Source organism: Phocoena phocoena, chromosome 2, assembly GCF_963924675.1.
Source record: "Phocoena phocoena chromosome 2, mPhoPho1.1, whole genome shotgun sequence".
NCBI lineage: Eukaryota > Metazoa > Chordata > Mammalia > Artiodactyla > Phocoenidae > Phocoena > Phocoena phocoena.
Genome location: NC_089220.1, coordinates 173846033 through 173867167, shown reverse-complemented (window position 1 = coordinate 173867167; position 21135 = coordinate 173846033). Strand labels below are relative to the sequence as shown.

The window sequence follows — 21135 nt, the reverse complement described above, 5'->3', positions numbered from 1 at the left end:
AGGACCCTGGGATGGCAAAGTTCATGAACTGAATTTTATGATTTGTCCATTGGGCTTTTTATTTAAAGGAAGAGTGGAAACGTGTAAAAAGGTGAGCTGTGCCATTGCCCAGATATTCGGCTGCCCCCTCACATAGCCTGAGTCAGGTTTGAAATTTACCTGTATTTGGACACAAGGGCTCAAAATCCTAAACTGAGGACTTTGCCATTTACTAGTCCTGATTTTGGTTAACTGAAATCTAAAAGCATCTGGGTTTGTCCTGAGACGCAGAATCCTGAAACATCTGGCCACCTTCAGGACACGTTAAAGAAATTTACTGTGCGTTAAGAGGCACCTTCAACTCTTTTCATAGCTCTGCATATACTTTATTAGGCTCAGATGGTTCTCCTTGTGCTGAGAGAGGTGAGATGTTCCCCTTTCTAATTTCATACTCGCATTGGCATACCTTGGCAAACTTTAGTCTTTACTTGGGAAAAACTGCTTCCTTTAAAAAAGAGCTTCTTTTCTTCACTAGCACGCTTTAGTTTAAAAATGATTTATTTGGGCAGAGACCCTTGGGAACATTTCTTGAACTCTAGATTTAGACGTAATCTTAGACAGTTGGGTGGAGTTGAGCGGCATGCTGGGGCAGCGGGTGCGGACACACATGTGTACGTATGGGGTACGTGCTGTGCGACCAACTACCTCCTCATTCCCCAGGGGTGAGGTGGAAATTTTTCCTTTTCCACATCCTGGAGAACCTCCAGTTATATTTCCTCTGGGCAAATGCTTCTGTTCTTTAGTCTCGCGATGAGTGACGTGAATTGTAGGCAGGGCCTCGGGAAACAAAGACGACGATGATGATAGGAGGCCGATCCGCGTTTGATAGATTAGGCAGGGTTCCCTGCAGGCCGGGTGGAAGGCTCTCTCTGTAGAATTTTCTGATGTCTTCAGTTAAGTAAGTTGTAGTATTGATACGAAAGTTATAGCAGGAGCCTGATGGACCTATTATACATTTTGCAGTTGGTTAATATTTCCTGTTCACTTAGTCACAGTGTTTTCTACTCTTGGGATTCAGAAAAGTGATTCCAAAGTCCTGTCTCTGTATAAAGCTCAGGGAGTGAAGTTTACAGTCTCTTCTTTTTCTTTACACTGTGGTCTTAATTTTTTTTACCAAGTAAAAATGTCAACATTTCCACATTGTAAGGCAAAGATGATGGAGAGATTGTTTTCTGAAAACAAAAATTATCCGTGTTTTAAAGAACGTACTTCGTAGTTAACTTGTCTTCTTTTAAACTGAAGTATAGTTGGCTTACTATGTTGCGTTAATTTCTGCTGTACAGCAAAGTGATTCCGTTATACATATATATATAATATATATATATACATTCTCTTTTATATTCTTTTCCACTATGGTTGATCGCAGGACATTGAATAAAAAACTCATCTGTATCATATGAAACTCTTAATTGAACGTGAATGCCTAACATCTGGCTACAAAAATGAAATGTTATTTTCCAAACACACTGACTTATTCTTCAGGAAGCACGTGCCAGGTCTCGTTATGTGGCCGAAACGTTGAGAAGGCTACATTTCGGTTACAGGGAATGGAAAAACCCTCCCGGTTGACGGAAGTGGGGTTGACAGTCTGGGGCTGGAGCTGCTACTTTATCACAATGTGAACTGGCGTTTTCCCATTTCTGGAGCCTCGTGACAGCCCTCAGGACTCTCCGGGACAGTTTTGAAGACACAGAGGAAGAGTCTAAGGTTTGTATCATAATCCCTGCAACTCCGCCCATTGGAGAAAGGGCATAGATAAGCCCCCTTTCGCCTGGGCACTCAGGGAATATCTACTCAGCAACCATCAAGAGAAGACATCAACCTCACACCGTACCTAAAGGATTTCGATGCCTTCTTTCAAACATATCATTTGACTTAATTTGGGGCAACTTAGAATTACTGCTAGTTGTGAGTACATGGTTTTGGAAATCAGTATACCTGCTAAAATTATTTCTGATGGTGCTCAGATTTTGCTCACTCAACAAGTCCTCTAGTTTTTACTAAGAAGCCCGGCATTGTCTCTAAAAGCTGCCAGCATCCAGGAACAAGGCACGATCGTCGGCAACAAGGGGGCGGTCCTGCTCTTGAGGCAGTCAGAGTGCAACTACGCTGTTCCTTGACTTCTCCACAGATGCATGCTTCTCTGTCTTTGACCTCGTCCCACTTCCAGCTTCCTAGAAATACACAGAAGCTCCACTGGCCAACCCTTATCATGTTACTCTGGCCCCCAACTGCACCTCTTAGCGAACTAAGACTCTGATCATGGGTTTTCATCCAATTTGACCAATTCGTCTCCTGTGTGTATAGAACTCCAAGTTCAACACAGAATGGCAGAGTTGCCAGACTGAGCAAATGCGAATTCAGTTAATGAATTTCAGCTAGACAATGAAACATTTTTCAAGTACGTCTGGTACAATGCTGATTTATACTGAAAATATTATTCATTGTTTATCTGACAGTCACATGCATGTTGGTGTCCTTCTTCAGCACTTTGGAAAGAAAACAGTACTCACTCTTCCTACAAGTGTGGCTGTAGGTGGATGTGCATCCATTTACTGCCCGTGACACTGCCGGGGACCATGGTGGTGGCCAGGGCTAGAAAGTCAAATCCGCTCATGACTTTGATCATCTAAGCAGTGAACACACTGACAACGTTTCTTTTCTTTCAAAGCCAGAAAGAAAGTTGCCCCAATTGTTCCTAACTCCAGGTGGCCATACTCATTTCTGATCCCTTTGAACACCTCAAGGGTTAACCTAGTGATTCAGTCTATGGAAACTCACACAACTAGGTAAAGACGGAGGAAAGCATGAAATGCAGTATGGACTGTTCAGCACTTACTACCTACTTACCAGATGACGGAGGTGTAGATTTTCTGGAACTAGGTACTATGTCACCCAAACTGGATGATGAATTTCCTCCTGATTTACTGGAGTAAAGCAAAAATTTATATTACAACTGAGACTTATTTCGGAGATTAAAACATTTGTAATGCTCAATAAACATGATTTACTCATTATGTTTTTATTGAACTTTAAATCTGTCTTGCCTCCAAGGAGGCAAAGAGTCATTTCCCAGTGGAGACTCCTAGAGTGCTCGACATAGCCGTGTCAAGGTCTCTGTTGCAAATTCAGGGATTCATTTGAAAAGGCCCCGAGAGAATGGAAGAAAACTTGGGTACTTGCTGCAGTCCTCAAATTCTCTGCCAGGATCCCAGACAGATAAGAGCAAAGATTTCCTCTGCTTTTTATTTTCAAGACTCTCGGAAGCAGTGTGTAAACCTGCAGGCTAACAGCCAAACTTCTTGTTTAATTCTTGTTGCGTTTCTGCTTTGTCTTAGCTGGCTTCTCTTTTAGTGTACCAAGATGGAACGTATTCAAGTTTTTACAAGCAACCTATTAAAAAATCCCCAACAACACAGCTATGCTAAAACCTGCCAACCTTTAAAAGACACACGAGGGAACACGAGAAAGTGTTCTATGATTTAACCCTCAGAGTGTATCTGGAACATTCCTCAAGCATGGCTAAACGTGGAGGATTCAGCTTGGTTCATGTAGGAACCATCTGAACAGTGAGTGTATACTTCAGAACTACCAAATTCTACCATTAATCCAAGACACGCCTTAGTGTCTTAGAAACTTTGGGGTTAATATGAGAACGGTGGCATTTATGTTTTTACCAGTGGCCAGCATGCTAAATAATACACCACACGGCCCCTTCACAGAGGCGGATAGAAAGGAACATTTTAAAAGAGTGACACGGAATTTCAGCAAGACAGTCTCATGGCCAAATGTTTATTGTCATAGCCAAGCCAGGGTCTAGTGGAAAGAATCCGCTACAGTGTCTATGCATCCAAGGGTGATATTTAATATTCTGTAAATATTTACATGTATTTACTATTTCATGAATATTAGTATGAAAAAATAAGTTCCACTAAAATACCAGTGACGGGCTGAATTTTATTGCTACCATTCTGGCATTTTAATGTGTAAAAAAGACAAACATCGAAAGCTTTAAGCAAGAACCAGGAGGCCTCTGTATCTTTTTCAGGTTCTTAAAAGATATCCCAGCACGTTTAATAAGGATACCAGATGATATGTAAAGGTAATAAAAAGTGGTATTTAGAGAAGCCATTTCTGGCAGTTATACAAGAATACCCATTACCAAGACCAACGCGTTTTCTTCCACAAGTTCTTTTTTTAAACTGCTAAGTCTAATTCCAGTTCAAACTTGGGTTTGTTTTACATTCTCTTCGAATTTCCGTAACAGTCAAAGTATTATTTGAATTGTGTAAAATTGTGACAAACATTGCAAAGAGTGAAAATGTTCAGAATGCAAATTTGCCCTTCATGTTTAATTCTATAAAAATGCTATGCTCTTGAGCTGTTCTCCAATTCTACTGCCTTTGATTTCTGCTGATTTTTTTTTATAATTTACACATCTGAGTTTTATAATACTGCCTGAAAGTTATGCCCTCAAAACATAAGTGTATCTAAAATGTTCGGAGACAAATGTAAAAACCTCTGAAAACAAGAAACAGTATTTTCACCTACTTAGGCAAAAGCTTAGGTAAAGAGACAGGACAAAATAAAATCCAGAAAAATCAAAGGAAAATGAATATGGTTATAGGAAACGTAAACGAGTTCCTTAGAACAGGTATGAGGTGTTACACTACTCAAATACAGATAATTTATAGTTCTTTAAGGAAAAAATGCAATAGCAAAACAACACAGTAGATAATAACAGACGGCAAGAATAATGATTTGTTCCGTGCTTGCTTGGTCAGGCCCTGGTTACACGATTTCACAGCACATAGGCCTCTGAAGTCAAGCTACAGACAGATGGATTTCGGTTACACCCTGATTCTACCTTACCTGCTGTGCAACCTTGGTCAAGTTCCCTAAACTCTCTTAGCCTGTTTCCTCATCTGCGAAGAGGAGGCCCAAATACCTACCATTCCTGTAGGTTCTTATAAAGCTGAGCTGATCGCTAACGGCTAGACCAGGGATCCCTAGCTGGGAGGCAAAGGAAACCCTGCCTTCTTAACAATTTGGCAAAAATGTCTCCCATCCTACTCCTTGAGAAGTAGTTTTCCTTTCTCAGTTTGTATATGAAGAAGCAGAGAAAGATTTTATTAACTAGCATTAAGAAACCATTATCAATACAGAGAATAGAAAAAGATACAATAAAGCCAATACAAGGCTAGAAATCAAATAAATGGTATCAGATCTTGAAAGTCCTACAAGAAAAATGCCCAAGCTTTGTATATCTACACGCATCTACTTTTATATGACTACATGCATTCCCAGTCTGAGGGTCCCCAATAACCCAGGGATTAATAAAAGTCAAATATGGGCTAGAGGTCTTGAAAAAGGGAAGAATCCATCTGAACTAAAAAAGCCTGAGAGTTATAAAATACTAGTGAATGAAGATGGATGTTCCAAACCACAAAGCATCTGCTTTTTTTTTTTTTTTTTTTTGTGGTACGCGGGCCTCTCACTGTTGTGGCCTCTCCCGTTGCGGGGCACAGGCTCCGGACGCGCAGGCTCAGCGGCCATGGCTCACGGGCCCAGCCGCTCCGCGGCATGTGGGATCTTCCCGGACCGGGGCACGAACCCACGTCCCCTGCGTCGGCAGGCGGACTCTCAACCACTGCGCCACCAGGGAAGCCCGCATCTTCTATTTGACTTGTTTGTGGGCACTTGGAAAAATTCTTGCTAATACTGATATATGGTCATTGACAAAGGATTTTGCATCACTATGGAAAAAAATAAGATGTAGGCTTCAGAAAACAGAAGCCTAGCTATTCACATTAAAAAAAAGACTTGCCAGTAACACATCCTTTCACAGGGAAAAAGCAAACCATGTTCTTGGACTTGTCTGCAGGGGCTCAATTTAAAATTCACTCCATATTTGAGGAGCCCTTCTAATGATTCTAGTGAGGGGCAAACAGTCTCAAGAATCCTAGGAAAAAAATCATCTGGCCCCAGCCTATTACATAACTCATCTAATTGCTATCTGCAATGACAATTATACTGAGTTTCCCTTTAAGTGTTGAGCAGTGGGGCAGAACTGAACATTGAGTTTCTTAAGTGAAAATGAAATTAAAAGACCACGAGAGCTGCTCTTTGCTGAAATCTGAGATGGTCATTTCTGAAACATCTTCCGGCCATGCCAGGCGGCTGTGGACACTGGGATTAGTCACCGGGATTGCTCGATGCCGGAGTACGTTCAGCAAAAGATTAAACTTCAGAATTTCCTCTGCACTGAAGCCTGGATTTAATACTCTATGACCTTAGCTCTTTTCATTCACGGTCATACTTAATTTGACTCTCTCCAGAAGGGGATGAAAATGAGAGGCTGGATGAAGTGTTCTAAATGCAGGATTTGTGATGCTCTCACCAGTCTGCTTTTTAACGCATAACAAAGACTGCAGACTCCGGCAACTGACAGTACACAAATGACAGTACAGTCTGGACTCTGACGCAAGCACTTGGTGCTTTGCTCCTACCTGGAGTAGAACCTCCCTTGCTTGGCTCTCTGTTCATGCTGTAGCCTCGTATTCTCGAGCTTGACTGGGCTGGGAACGAATCCGATTTCACAGCCTTCTTTAACCAATCGCCCTATCCACCAGTCATTGTTAAATTTCTAAACGGAAAATCAGAATTGTCAAAATCAGTGCGCAGAAGTTAAACAAATCTTCACATCCTTTTTCTTCCCCATTGACCATTTTCACTGGAGATAAGTATTGTGGCAGTTACAGCGAACTCAAATATCGCAAGTCAGGAAACCCTGTTCACGTGCTGAGTGTGTGCTAAGAGCAAAGTATTTTCCGGGAGCTCAACAGTCCATCTCCCGCCTGACTCTGCCTTCACTTTCCTGGCCTTGAGACCTTCCTGAATTCCACTGCAGCGGCTGGCACCATGAGTAGGATAAACTCTTCTTGTTCAAAGATGAACAGGTCTTCCTGACAAGAGACTAGCGGGAACTAGGGAGTGTTACAGAGGTCCTCCTCTTATATAATCAGATTAATTAGAAGTATTAAGAGTGAGTGAGAAATATTGACATCGACATGAAATATTTGATGTCAGAGCAAAATTTACCTTTGTGCAAACAGGTGTACAATGACCACAGTCCGGCGTTCACAAATGACTTCTCCACTTACGTGGATGTTGGCGATTTCTCTCTTGTGCCTGGACTATCTATCCTAAATCTTTAGGATACGGTTTGATGTCCCTTGGCTGAATAGTATTTTTCAAGCCTGTTCTCGAACATTTCAAAGAAGAGTATCCACTCTGTTTTTCTTTTCCTTCTTCTCTAAGCATCAGCCCTTGGGGATGAGAGCCTAGATCCATCTAACTTCCTGTTGTAAAGTGAGATTCTAGGCATGCCATACTTCAGAAATTATTTTCTGTCTTCCCTTCCTGGCCAAATAGAAATAACAGCTCTTTTGAAAAGTTAAAGAAATGGCAGGCTCTACATTCTCTAGTCTCTCTTTTTTTTTTTTTTCCTCTCTAGTCTCTTTTCATTGGCAGTTATCACTGCTTGGTCACAGCCTTTAGTGCTTGAGCAGTTAAACCGGCATATGCTCCATCCTATGTACGACAGTACTTTGCCTCTGCTAATCCCAAACTCCCATTCCTTCCCTCCCCTACTCCCTCTCCAAAAATATTACAAAGAATATATATATGTGTATAACGGAATCACTTTGCTGTATGGAAGAAATTAACACAACATTGTAAATCAACTATACTTCAATAAAATAAAATAAAAAAATCCTTGGAACCGTAAAAAATTTTTTTACAAATGCTCCCTAGGAGAGACCGTCCCCCAGCTGGAAGTGCTCCAATTGTAAATTCCTGCAGGCTCAAGGAAACCTCAGACTCACACACCTACAACATGTAAGGGGAATTTGTGGCCATTTCATACAGTGTTCTGCAAAACAGGCATCTGATAAATGTTGACTCAAAATAAACCTTAATTAAGAGTGAATTTTTCCAACTTACAGATCGAGTCACTGTTAACAAAAAGTGGAGGCTTTTGGTATGGTGGAAAAGGGATGTTCCCGATATCTGGTTCTTGTCTTGTTGGCTGTGATTGCATCCATTCCCCCTTCCCCTGCAGAAATTTACCACCAAAGAAGGAGAATGGGCAAAAGTGGCCTGAGTTTAGACCCTGCTAGCAGACAGGAGACATCATGAATTCTAGATACTATTACTAAACCCTCCCCAGATGGTTAAACTTGGGACACGAGGGGGAAATGACACACGGTCAAGGTTAAACCTTAACACAAAAAGTACAGGTTAAGTATAAAAAAAGGATCATCTACCCCAGTGGTTCTCAATTTCTGGGTCACAGAGCCCAGGGGAGCCTTGAGGTTGTTCCAAGAGGCCTGTGACTTTTTTCTTCTTTAAAAAGGTTATATTTATATTAGAAAAGCTCGAGAGGCACTGATTTCACGTGTATGTTATCCAACCACAGCTACACGCCATGCTATTTCACAGCAATGAGAAGTAAGAAATGATGCTTCAAGGTAAAAAAAATCATGTGGATAGAAATTCCAGTTATTCTCCTTACTTCCTTAACATGCAGAAAATCTTTTGCTTCGAATGAGATGGCCATGCCTGGCACTGGGACGTCGTCTTCATGGGCTGCACTATAGCTGACATTTGTCCGGACTGCAAATGCAACGGGCTTTGTCTAAAATGGGAAAAGGAAGGGAGAAAAAAATTGAAAAAAAAGCGTTCCCTCTCTTTCCCCCTCAAAGTACAAACATACACTGAATAACTGTTGTCACTGTTGTTGCTTTTCCCAACTTTGGTTCTTTATCACAAAACAGCTTATTGGTATTTACAAACCTTCGAGCGCTCAGCTATACTACCCACTTCCAAACTAGAAAAAGGCCACTGTGCTCTTTGAAGCATTACAAGTAATGAAGGTGAAGATGAACTACTAAAATATGAGTTTACAACATAACAGCTTGTAGCAAACGGAAATCAAGAAAAATACACAGGATTGAAATGCCCAGTTCTTGTGTTTCAGTGAAAAAGACTTAGCCACTGCCATCTCCACCCCAAACGTGTACTTTAAATTAATAATAAATGGCATAATTCCAAAAGGTACAATGTTTTGGATGAAGAAAGAACCACGGAATATATCTTATGACTACAGACACTGTATTCACGGCTGCCGAGCATCTAAAGATGATAACATTCATTAAGCCATCCTTCATTATTTGATGCTTTGCAAATATACAGATACATATTTGTCCTCTATCTAGGCAACACCTGTTTAATCACAAGGTGAAAAAATAGGCAAACTCAGAAACGGTGAAAAGAGGTATTGCTCTAACTGGCATTGTGTTTCTTTCGCATCGTGGGCATGTGGATTTCTTCTGAGCAGGTTCTTCCTATTCAAAGAGCTCAGATGTGGTCTGAGCATTACAAGTAATGAAGGTGAAGATGAACTACTAAAATATGAGTTTACAACATAACAGGGACAAGAGGGAATTAGAACAGAAAGAATCCATCTTCACTTCCGAATCTTCAGAGTTAATGCATTCTAGCTGACTGCTGTCTGGGTTGAGGACTGAGCTCAAAAGAGCCACGGAGTTACTCAGATCCATCCACAATATGTAGAGTGGGAAAGGAGGACCAGGTTCTAGACATGGGCACAGTAGACAGGAAGTGGACTGAAGACATGAAATGCATTTCTTGGCATCCCTTACGATTTTTTATTAAAAATGTAAGAGGGGCTACTCCTCATATGGAAATATAAAACTTAAAAAAATAGAAATAAAAGTTGCCTGCGGTTCTACCACTGAAACACAATTCTTGAGTGTGTGATAGTATTTCCATTTTTTCCTGAAATTAAAAAAAATTTTTGATTCCCATAGCTATAATCATAATATCTTACCCGATTCGTACCCAGTTTTCACCCAATTCTTAACATCGTTTTTCAGGTGATACACTTTTTAAATTTTTATCTATTTTTTTTTAGGGCATCATTCTCTATTTTTAACAAAAATAACTGAAGGCGTATTTTGAAGACAGGGCAGAGCCACTTATCACGCATCTGGTTTTAACAGATGATAGACTTTCAAAAATCTACCATTTAGAAAATTACCTCAACCATTCGACACTTTCTTTTGACGTCTGGGTTTAAACTTTTTTTTCACTATGATAAATATTCTGCTTTGAAAAATCTCTGTATGAAAAGCCTCTTTCTGTTTAGAATTCTTTCCTTGGGACACATTCCCAGAGGTAGCATAAGCAAGCCATGGGTTATCAAGACCTTTTAAAATTCTGTTGCAAACTACTGCCCAGATGAGCTGTGCCATTTAAACTGCAAGCAGCAGTACAGGTTGGTGCCTTTTTCCATAAGACGCAGTCTTAATCAGACTCAGTTTTACTACTAGAAATAGCATTTTCTTGAGTATACTGATCCATTATTCAAGAGAGTTTCTGATCCCAAAAATATAAATCCAAGATTTTTTTTCTATGACATGATCTCTCGTCTCTCTCAGGGACCTTTTAAAAAATTTTTAAAAGATAACAGAGTTTAAGTGTAGCCTATATATATAGCACATATATATATATATATATCTTTTTTTTTTAAACCACTGGAAGACATAAATTTTAAATGTACAACTCTACAGAGCATCCCATGAAAATCTCTTGTCTTTTATCCAAAGACCAACTTTTCAGACACTGGAGTAGGAAGAGGGAACAGTGAGAAAAAATAAAATAAAGGGGTGGTAAAGGTTAGCCTATAATAAGCGGGGGCCACAGATAATGATTTTATGCTCTTAGATTAAGACTTCAGTTCAGAATGTGGAATTCCCTTCTTGGCTCACCTCCTACAATCAACCATGCTCCCCTTAGACAAGGAGCTTCATACAGGAATCGGCTTCACAGAGCACACGGCGTAGGAGAGAAGAAAGCAGAAGCCCGTCCCTCAATGTCTTTACTTCAGGAACTATATTTCTAACTTGGAATGTGGAATAGACAGAGTGGAGGGAAGATCAGAAGGCTTATCAGCTCGACAGAAAGAGGCAGGCTGCTGGCCAGAGGGGATCAACGGACGACGTCATTTTGGAGTCACCGAACTCACTTCAGCTCCATCTAGCTCAAGCAGCACATCTATGATACGGAAGATATTATCTACATCAGTTCCACTCACGTGGGTTCGAGAACAGAGGCTTTTAGATGAACCTGGATTTGAATGTTGATTTATTTACAGGGAGCGTAGTCTGAACAAATTCCTTTGATCTCATGGAGTGTGTTTCCAAGGCTAGGCTACTGTTCGGTACATAGAGTGAGCTCAGTACATGAGCATTTTCTCTAGACTAAAAGGACGACCGTACATACATGAATGTTTCCCAATAGTCACTCACCTTCGAAGGCTCAGTACCAGCGGTTTCCTTGGTGCCCTGCACCGTAACCCATCTCACACCAAACTAGTTAACACAGGTTAATGCCTGCCGTGAGGTGCGTGCTAAACCACTCTTACATTCAAGATATAGCCGAGCGTTCTCTCCAGCATGGACTCTCTCACATTCTCTCAGGTATGAGAAACGGTAAGGCTTCCCATATTCGTTTTGCTTATAGGATCCTCTCTACTTGCTGTGTCCGATCTGTCTAGTTCTGATTTGCTTTGTGAGTCCTTGGACACAGAGGCTTCGTTTTCTTTGAAACCAACCTTAGGTCCCAAGGGAACATCCCTCATAGACTCTTTGAATTTTTCATCCCATGAAACTATTTTTCATCAAACGTATCCTGATTTAAGTTGACATCTGCGTTTTTGGCTGACTCTACGCTCAAGCCTTCACAGGACTCTTTCCTGCCGTCATTCGGGGCTCTCCCCCGTGGCTGCCCCTCACTGGCTCACTTTTCGGTCCGGAAGCCTGCCGTACTGTTTTGCTTTTCCAGTGTCACTTCTCTAATCAGGGCCCTGGGACCACTTCCCTCTCATGTCGTCCGTCATAACAATTTGTGACTCTCATGGACGCTCGGGGCATTTATTTTTTGAGGCCAGTGGCCATTTACTCTCTTTTTTTTGCTCCCTTATTAAGATAAAGCAAAGTCCTGAGAAGCAAGAACAAATTAAGAGCTCAGAAACCTTGGGTCCTTCTAGAGGCCTCACAGGAACACCAGGTCAGAGTGGACCGTGGTGACTGACCAGAGCTCTGACACGTGCCAGGATCCCGAGGGAAGCGAAGTTGGTCCAGACCCCAGGACTGAAAGTAACGGCGAGCTCCAAGCAGTGGGTTCTGCCCCAGGTCATAGGTCCCCCTCTCCAAGAGGTCCTTTGTTCACCCTCTAAAACTCCAGGGCTTCCCAGGTTTGTCTGAAAGGCCTGATCATGGCTGGAGGGGAAGAAAGGCAGAAAACGTCACTATAAAGATGGCTCGCAGCCCTAGGCAGGGTCCCATCAGAACTGACTATTGTGAATGGTACTTAAATCCAAATTCAGATTCAGATCTAGATTCATCCAACTCCACAGAATCATTAGGGTCCCGAGGAGACAATACGACCCCCTTAATTCCACTGTCTTTCTTTTCAGTCGACCCCCTTCATATCCTGGGAATCTTATTCTCAGGCCAGTGCTCTAGCCGGAGTCTATTTTGCTCTCTCCTCCTACCTGGGTTCCTGGCTAACTGGTCTTGTAGCCGTGGAGGACCGATACGTGATGGAGAGGGGCACACAATTCTATCAGCCTTCGCTTCTCCCTCTCCTGTGCCAACCAACGAAAAAGGGAACAGATTGGTTCTCTGCCTTTTCTGGTACCTCCCATCCGGTATACGCTACGTAGCCTCAGGGTGGTTGGTAAACCACCTACCTGTACTTGGTACTCTACCTTGTGACACAGAATTAAACGCTCGCTGCCACTTAGCTTGTGGACTCAAGTGCCAATAAATACCAACTTATAGAAGAGAAGCATCTCGTTATCTGCACAGTCATGCAGAAGTGCTCTAAAAACTCTAAGGCTGTGTCATTTCACCCTGGTGTCTGCAGCCTGCTTTCAAGTAACATTTCAGAAGAAGGCAATGAGTGAGTGACACAGGTGTGTCATGGGACCACCGTGTCATGGAACAGCAGAGTGACGATGACCAAAGACATCCTCACTCTCCTCCTCCAGGTCCTTCCTCGTCTTGGACATGGCACGATTTATGATGAAATGATCAAAGCTACCACTCTGGATGTCTGTGAAGTGCCGTGCTGGGCATTATGCACAGCTTTTTGCATTTAATTTAATCCCAGCAACAACCATTCCTCCCAGGTGAGGAAGCTGAGGTTCAGAAAAACTTCTCCAGGGCCACAAGCAATGGAGGGGATATTCAAATCCGACCATCTCACCTGAAAGCCTGAGTTCTTTCTGCAGTCCTCGCCTGCTTTTCATTCAAAGGGGTACATGGATGGCAATTCTTGAGCATTTAGATGTCTGTGTGAAATTTGTGAATACTGGAAAGTAATAACTTACAAAATTCTACAAATTGTTTGGTACCAAAAAAAGGTAAAAATGTAGGCCTCGGTCTGCCTTGTAGCCTAATTTAGTCCACTTTTTCAAATGTAAAACAGCCAACGAGCAGTGTCACACGTTAGAACTCCAGGCGTGCATTATAAAGGTCATGTATTGCTGTATCTTTGCCCTTCAATAGGTTTGTGGTCCAGTAAATCATAACAATATCAAATCATGATTTTTATTTATTTAGATGTGACTTTTCTTTTTTCACGTCTCTTTTTCATAATACATAAAGCTCCCTTTCATTCAAAGAGGACTGAGATAGTAAAATACACGTGGTTTCATAGTTTCTAAAAATGCCACCAAGGATGCTGCCTTGGGAGAATTAAAGCCCTCAGCTACTACGGTCCTAAAAAGGTAAGAAAACGTCACTCCAGGTTCCTTACGGTGAAATGTTTCGTGGGCTAACTTTGAGGGTTTTTAAGTAGCCTGAGAGTTATTTTGGGAACATTCCAAGTTGGCTTAGTCAGTTTATGACTCTTGGTTTATTATTCCCAGGATGGACTTAGTTTGATGGATGACTGAACTCACTTACAAATACAGCAGGAGGCAGCCAAGGGTGCTAACCACCTGCTTTCCTCACCTCCCTCCTCCTTCCGACTCCAGCACCACTATAGTCTGGCCCAGCAATGTCCACTGAACCCTCCTGAACTCTCCTGATGTTTCTGCTCTGACTCAGGCCCTCTAGCCCCCATTCTGACCCTCACCACACTGCCACGTGCTCTACTCTGCCTAGAGATGGACACCTGGGCTGGTCATTAACAGACGTGCAGGGGAACCCATCTGGAAAGTTCGGGGGGATGCTGGTGGACAGCCCTGGGGCCACACGACTTGCTATCTCTCACAAGCCAAAGAAGTTCCATCAGCACCACGGAGCCCCGGCCTATGGAAGCTCATAGGCTCCTGTCAGAGATACATTTGAAGTTTATAGCAGGAACCAACTTTATTTTCTCACAATGTTCTAGAATCACTGGACCTAAGGCTGTCAGAAAACAATAATTGTAAGTAGGAGATAATTAACTTAAAAAATCTCTTTGGATCCAGCAATTCCACTTCTGGGCATATATCCAAAGGAAACAAAAACACTACGCTAAAGCAATACCTAGACCCCATGTTCACAGCAGCATCATTTACAACAGTCAAGACAGGGAAACACCCTAAGTGTCCACCAACAGATGAACGGATAAAGAAGATGTGAGATACACACACACACACGAATATTATTCAGCCACGAGAAAGAAGGGAATCCTGCCATCTGCAAAAGCATGGATGGGGCTTCCCTGATGGAGCAGTGGTTGAGGGTCCGCCTGCCGATGCAGGGGACGCAGGTTCATGCCCCGGTCCGGGAGGATCCCACATGCCGCGGAGCGGCTGGGCCCGTGAGCCATGGCCGCTGAGCCTGCGCGTCCGGAGCCTGTGCCCGGCAATGGGAGAGGCCACAGCAGTGAGAGGCCCGCGTACCGCAAAAAAAAAAAAAAAAAAAGTATGGATGGACTTCGAGAGGATCACGCTAAGTGAAATAAGAGAAAGACAAACACTGTCTGATCTCACTTATATGTGGAATCTCAAAAGCGAAACAAAACAAACCCCCAAAATTTCTGGTCATGAAGTAAGATAAAACAAATTATCACAAATTCACGGCACTCGAGTTTTCTTCCTAAACAACGACTTAATGAGTTAAGAGGGAAGCTAATCATCTTAATGGATACAACAAATGTTTACCTTTCTTTCACTTATTAAAAATGTGCTAATGAATGATGGAATACTTACTGTTAAAAAGCAAAATGAAATTCACTCAAATAAGATTAAGAATAGAATTCTGATCATGATGAAGAGCTACTTGAATTTTCACGCATCGATTTCTTCATTTCTTAATACAGATGCATTTTAATATGCTGAATAGCACAGTATGTTTTTCCATTTTCATTCGGAGGCCATTAATAGCTAATAACATACAAGGAAAATCCATAATTTGTTTTAATGTCTACAATGGATTGTCTTAAATATTAACTACTCCCAACTTATAGTATTTTCTTAAAGAAACTGAAAGAAAAATGTAAAGAATTTAAATGACCCAGGTTCCCATTATGAGAGACTACAGAAAAGAGAGCTTAAAAATCTAATGAGATTTTGATCCATTTTCTTGCACATAATAATTTCCTATAAAACTTGCTATGCTTTTCTATGATTTTTTTTTTTTTTTTTGCGGGAGAGGACAAGGGGGTCAGAATGGCTGAGTGGAGGGGACCAGAGGAAGGAACAAAAGATGAGGTCAGAGCTCTCAGGTGATGCCTGGCTTTGCAGGTCAGGGTCAAGACTTGTGGCTTTTGTTCTAAGTGAGATGAGAACTCACTGGAGGCTTTCCAGCAGAGGAGTGATGTGGTCTGACATGTTCAAAGGGCTATGATGGCTGTTGAACTGAAAAGAGGCTTTGGGGGCTTTGAAGTGGAAACAGGGGCATCGGCTGGAGGTGCTCACAGTGACCCACGTGGAGAGATGACGGTGGTTAAATCAGGGCGACAGTAATGGAGGTGGAAAAAATAAATGGTCCAATTCTGCATACATTTTCAAAGTAGAGTCAACCAAATTTGCTGATAGATTTGATAAGGGCGTGAAAGAGAGTGAACGACGCCGCCAAATGTTCTGGGTCTGAGTGATCAGAAGGATGATGTACCCGTCAAGTGATACGGGGTGGGGGTGGGGGGCAGGAAGAGGGCTACAGTGCTCAGAAGGCAAAAGTAAAAAATTTTACATTTCTTTTAAATTGAACTATGGTTGACTTACGACATAGTAGTTTCAAGCGTACAACACAGTGGTCTAATATTTTTATTGATTACACAAAAATGTTACATGTTTTGAACATGTAAAGTTTGAGATCCTATGAAACATCCAAGTAGAATTTGGAAGAGGGCTCAAGGTCTGAAAGTTTGACAGAAAGATCTGGGCTAAAGCTATAAGGTGTCAGGGACTCTCCTGGCGGTTCAGTGGTGAAGACTGCACTGCACTTCCACTGCAGGGGGCACGGGTTCGATCCCTGGTCAGGCAACTAAGATCCCACATGCCACGTGGTGTGGCCAAAAAATAAAAAAATGGAAAAAAAATAAAGTAGTAAAGTCTTAGGCACGTTGATGACGTGGAGATCAACGTACGTGGTGGCACTCCAACTACAAAAGAGCCTCAGCTACAGAAGAGTGGAGAATGACTGCTAAGATCGTGCTTTCCAGGAAGTGTCTCAAGGAGCAGGGAGTGGCCAGCTGTGTCAGATACTGCTAATGGGTCAAGTAGGATGAGGGCTGACACCTGCCATGTGGATTTCACAACCTAGAGGTCGCTGTTGACAAGAGCCCATTCAGATGCTTGCTGGGGATGAAAGCCATATTGGAGTTAAAAGAGATTATTAAAAGGAGAGGAATTGGATATGGTTATGTATAGACCATTCTTTTAAGGAATTTTGCTATAAAGGGAAGGAAGAAATGTGATGGGTGGTAGGAGAAGTGAGTCAAGATTGTTTCCATTTAAAGTAGGAGAAATAGGCTTCCCTGGTGGCACAGTGGTTAAGAATCCACCTGCCAATGCAAGGGACACGGGTTTGATCCCTGGTCCGGGAAGATCCCACATGCCGCGGAGCAACTAAGGCCCGTGGGCCACAACTACTGAGCCTGCGCTCTACAGCCTGTGAGCCACAACTACTGAACCTGCGCACCACAACTACTGAAGCCCACGTGCCTAGAGCCCATGCTCCGCAACAAGAGAAGCCACTGCAGCGAGAAGCCTGCGCATCATGAAGAGTAGCCCCCGTTCGCAACAACTACAGAAAGCTCGCGCACAGCAATGAAGACCCAACGCAGCCAAAAATAAAGTAAATAAAAATAAATTAATTTTTAAAAAAGGCAGGAGAAATAACAAAAATCGAAGCTGATAGGAATAAGTAGAGAGGAAAAAACCACGAAGGTGATGAACCAGTGGACAGAACTGCTAGAGCAGCATTTCCGCTTTGGCAGGGGAGGCAGTGGGATCCAGTGTTTAAGCACAGGACGTGGCCTTAGACGGAGGCAAGGAGGCAGCATGAACAAGGGCAGATACCAGCTATGGAGGTGATGGAATGTCCGCCTTCCCAGTGGAACAGGAAGGTGGGAGTAAAGACAGGGAAGAAGGTATTAGACGCTGAGAAGGGAGGAAAGAACTCAAGACAGTCATCCACGAGTGCGGAAGATTAAATGAGCGAGGGAAGTATGGTGGGATTGCTCGGCAGTATTAAAGACCTGCTTGAGAGTCAAGGTCATGGATCTATAGTAAGCCAGCCATGCCATGTGGGAATGTCAGGAACGTCATCAGAGAGGCAACGGAGTTAAGCCATCATCCTTCAGCTTGAAAAGATCACGGCCTTCAAACTACCTTTTTCCATCTTGCTTTGATTCTTCTACAGCAATTTCATAGAAATGCCTATTACACTATATAGTTTGATACAAATAGAGTCTATATATTTGGGAGCATTTTAACCTACTTTCCTGATTGATCTCTCAACTAGTTTATAACCCTTTTCAGGTAAATGATTTATACTCCTATTTATTTTTTATGTCCGCCTCCAAGCCTTTACCACAGTGCTAGGTATACATTAATAACTGTTAAAGGACTCATTTAAGGGACTGATTCGTTTCAGTTAGAGGAATCAATTATCACGAGCTTATTTAGCACCTGCTCTAGGCAAAGTTCTGCTACCATGGCTCCGGGGCCCACAAAAATCGAATGGCTGAGTTATTACCGTAGTAAGGTTGATCCCATCAGGATTTTGTCTTATATGATTAACATGCGTGTATGTAAGTGCAAGTGTACATATATATTTATGAAACTGAAAATAGCTCTATTAATTAAGAATCAAGCAAAGGAGCAAATATTTCAAACAAAATCTGAAATAGGATCATCCAAAAAGCTACTGAAATGACTTACAATCTCCACATAAGTTAAATTTACGTGTGAAGCAAAAAGGTAAGGCATATCTGTTCTTTTTTTTGATTAAAAAGTAGATAAGCTCTTATGAAAGTGTTCTGGGGAGTGAATAACGGTAATTTTAAAAATATTATACCCATCTTAAAAAGCTGAATTGAAATACAACATTTATGAATGCTGAAACCAAGGTAGTACTCAAAGTTATAGAATCAACATGCAAGGTGAAGATTAGAATAATAATGACATATAGCTCTATCTATGTAGAGAGAAACACAGCACCCTTCCAATCTGTTTATCAGAGAATTATTCAGTTGGAACCAACAGTGGTATCCCTTCCAAACTACTGCATTGCATTTATTTTTTTTAAACATCTTTATTGGAGTATAATTGCTTTACAATGGTGTTAGTTTCTGCTGTATAACAAAGTGAATCAGCTATACATATACATACATTCCCATATCCCCTCCCTCTTGCGTCTCCCTCCCACCCTCCCTATCCCACCCCTCTAGGTGGTCACAAAGCACCGAGCTGATCTCCCTGTGCTATGCGGCTGCTTCCCACTAGCTATCTACCTTACCTTTGGTAGTGTATATATGTCCATGCTACTCCCTTACTTCGTCCCAGCTTACCCTTCCCCCTCCCCGTGTCCTCAAGTCCATTCTCTACGTCTGCGTCTTTATTCCTGTCCTGCCCCTAATGTCTTCAGGATCATTTTTTTTTTAGATTCCATATATACATGTTAGCATACGGTATTTGTCTTTCTCTTTCTGACTTACTTCACTCTGTATGACAGACTCTAGGTCCATCCACCTCACTACAAATAATTCGATTTCATTTCTTTTTATGGCTGAGTAATATTCCATTGTACATATGTGCCACATCCTCTTTATCCATTCATCTGTCGATGGGCACTTAGGTTGCATCCATGTCCTGTCTATTGTAAATAGAGCTGCAATGAACATTGTGGTACATGACTCTTTCTGAATTATGGTTTTCTCAGGGTATATGCCCACTTGTGGAATTGCTGGGTGGTATGGTAGTTCTATTTTTAGCTTTTTGAGGAACCTCCATACTGTTCTCCATAGTGGCTGTATCCATTTCCATTCCCACCAACAGTGCAAGAGGGGTCCCTTTTCTCCACACCCTCTCCAGCACTTATTGTTTGTAGATTTTTCGATGATGGCCATTCTGACTGGTGTGAGGTGATACCTCATTGTAGTTTTTTTTCTTTTTTTTTTCTCATTGTAGTTTTGATTTGCATTTCTCTAAAGATTAGTGGTGTTGAGCATCCTTTCATGTGTTTGTTGGCCACCTGTATGTCTTCTTTGGAGAAATGTCTATTTAGGTCTTCTGCCCACCTTGGCAATGGATTGTTTGTTTTTTTGATATTGAGTTGAATGAGCTGCTTATAAATTTTGGAGGTTAATCCGTTATCAGTTGGTTCATTTGCCAACATTTTCTCCCATTCTGAGGGTTGTCTGTTCATCTTGTTTATGGTTTCCTTTCATGTGCAAAAGCTTTGAAGTTTCATTAGGTCCCATTTGTTTATTTTTGTTTTTATTTTCATTTCTCTAGGAGGTGGGTCAAAAATGATCTTGCTATGATTTATGTCATAGACTGTTCTGCCTATGTTTTCCTCTAGGAGTTTTATAGTGTCTGGCCTTACATTTAGGTCTTTAATCCATTTTATTTTTTATTTTTATTTTTTTTTGTGCTAATTGTATATTTTTATTTTTTTATTTATTTACTTTTTTTTTTTAAACATCTTTATTGGGGTATAATTGCTTTACAATGGTGTGTTAGTTTCTGCTTTATAACAAAGTGAATCAGCTATACATATACATATGTTCCCATATGTCTTCCCTCTTGCGTCTCCCTCCCTCCCACTCTCCCCATCCCACCCTTCCAGGCTGTCACAAAGCACCGAGCTAATATCCCTGTGCCTTGCGGCTGCTTCCCCCCAGCTATCTACCTTACTACGTTTGTTAGTGTGTATATGTCCATGACTCTCTCTCGCCCTGTCAAAACTCACCCCTCCCCCTCCCCATACCCTCAAGTCCGTTCTCCAGTAGGTCTGCGTCTTTATTCCTATCTTACCCCTAGGTTCTTCATGACATTTTTTTCCCTTAAATTCCATATATATGTGTTAGCATATGGTATTTGTCTTTTTCTTTCTGACTTACTTCACTCTGTATGACAGACTCTAGGTCTATCCATCTCATTACAAATAGCTCAATTTCATTTCTTTTTAAGGCTGAGTAATATTCCATTGTGTATATGTGCCACATCTTCTTTATCCATTCATCCGATGATGGGCGCTTAGGTTGTTTCCATGTCCTGGCTATTGTAAATAGAGCTGCAATGAACATTTTGGTACATGACTCTTTTTGAATTTTGGTTTTCTCAGGGTATATGCCCAGTAGTGGGATTGCTGGGTCATATGGTAATTCTATTTGTAGTTTTTTAAGGAACCTCCATACTGTTCTCCACAGTGGCTGAACCAATTCACATTCCCACCAGCAGTGCAAGAGTGTCCCCTTATCTCCACACCCTCTCCAGCATTTACTGTTTCTAGATTTTTTGATGATGGCCATTCTGACTGGTGTGAGATGATATCTCATTGTAGT

The 21135-nt window shown here is 41.8% G+C and overlaps 1 protein-coding gene across 3 annotated transcripts in view; it reads right to left on the bottom strand.

The window, feature by feature from the left end:
* CACNB2 (calcium voltage-gated channel auxiliary subunit beta 2) overlaps positions 1-21135 on the bottom strand; it is a 397653-nt gene that overhangs the window by 35895 nt on the left and 340623 nt on the right. For all 3 annotated transcript variants that reach the window (XM_065870842.1, XM_065870840.1, XM_065870841.1), the window contains exons 3-5: positions 8615-8737; positions 6549-6685; positions 2890-2966 (exon numbers count right to left, since the gene is read on the bottom strand). In XM_065870842.1, coding sequence (XP_065726914.1) covers positions 2890-2966; positions 6549-6685; positions 8615-8659 — 259 coding nt within the window. In that variant the 5' untranslated portion in view covers positions 8660-8737. The remainder of the gene's footprint in view (positions 1-2889; positions 2967-6548; positions 6686-8614; positions 8738-21135) is intronic.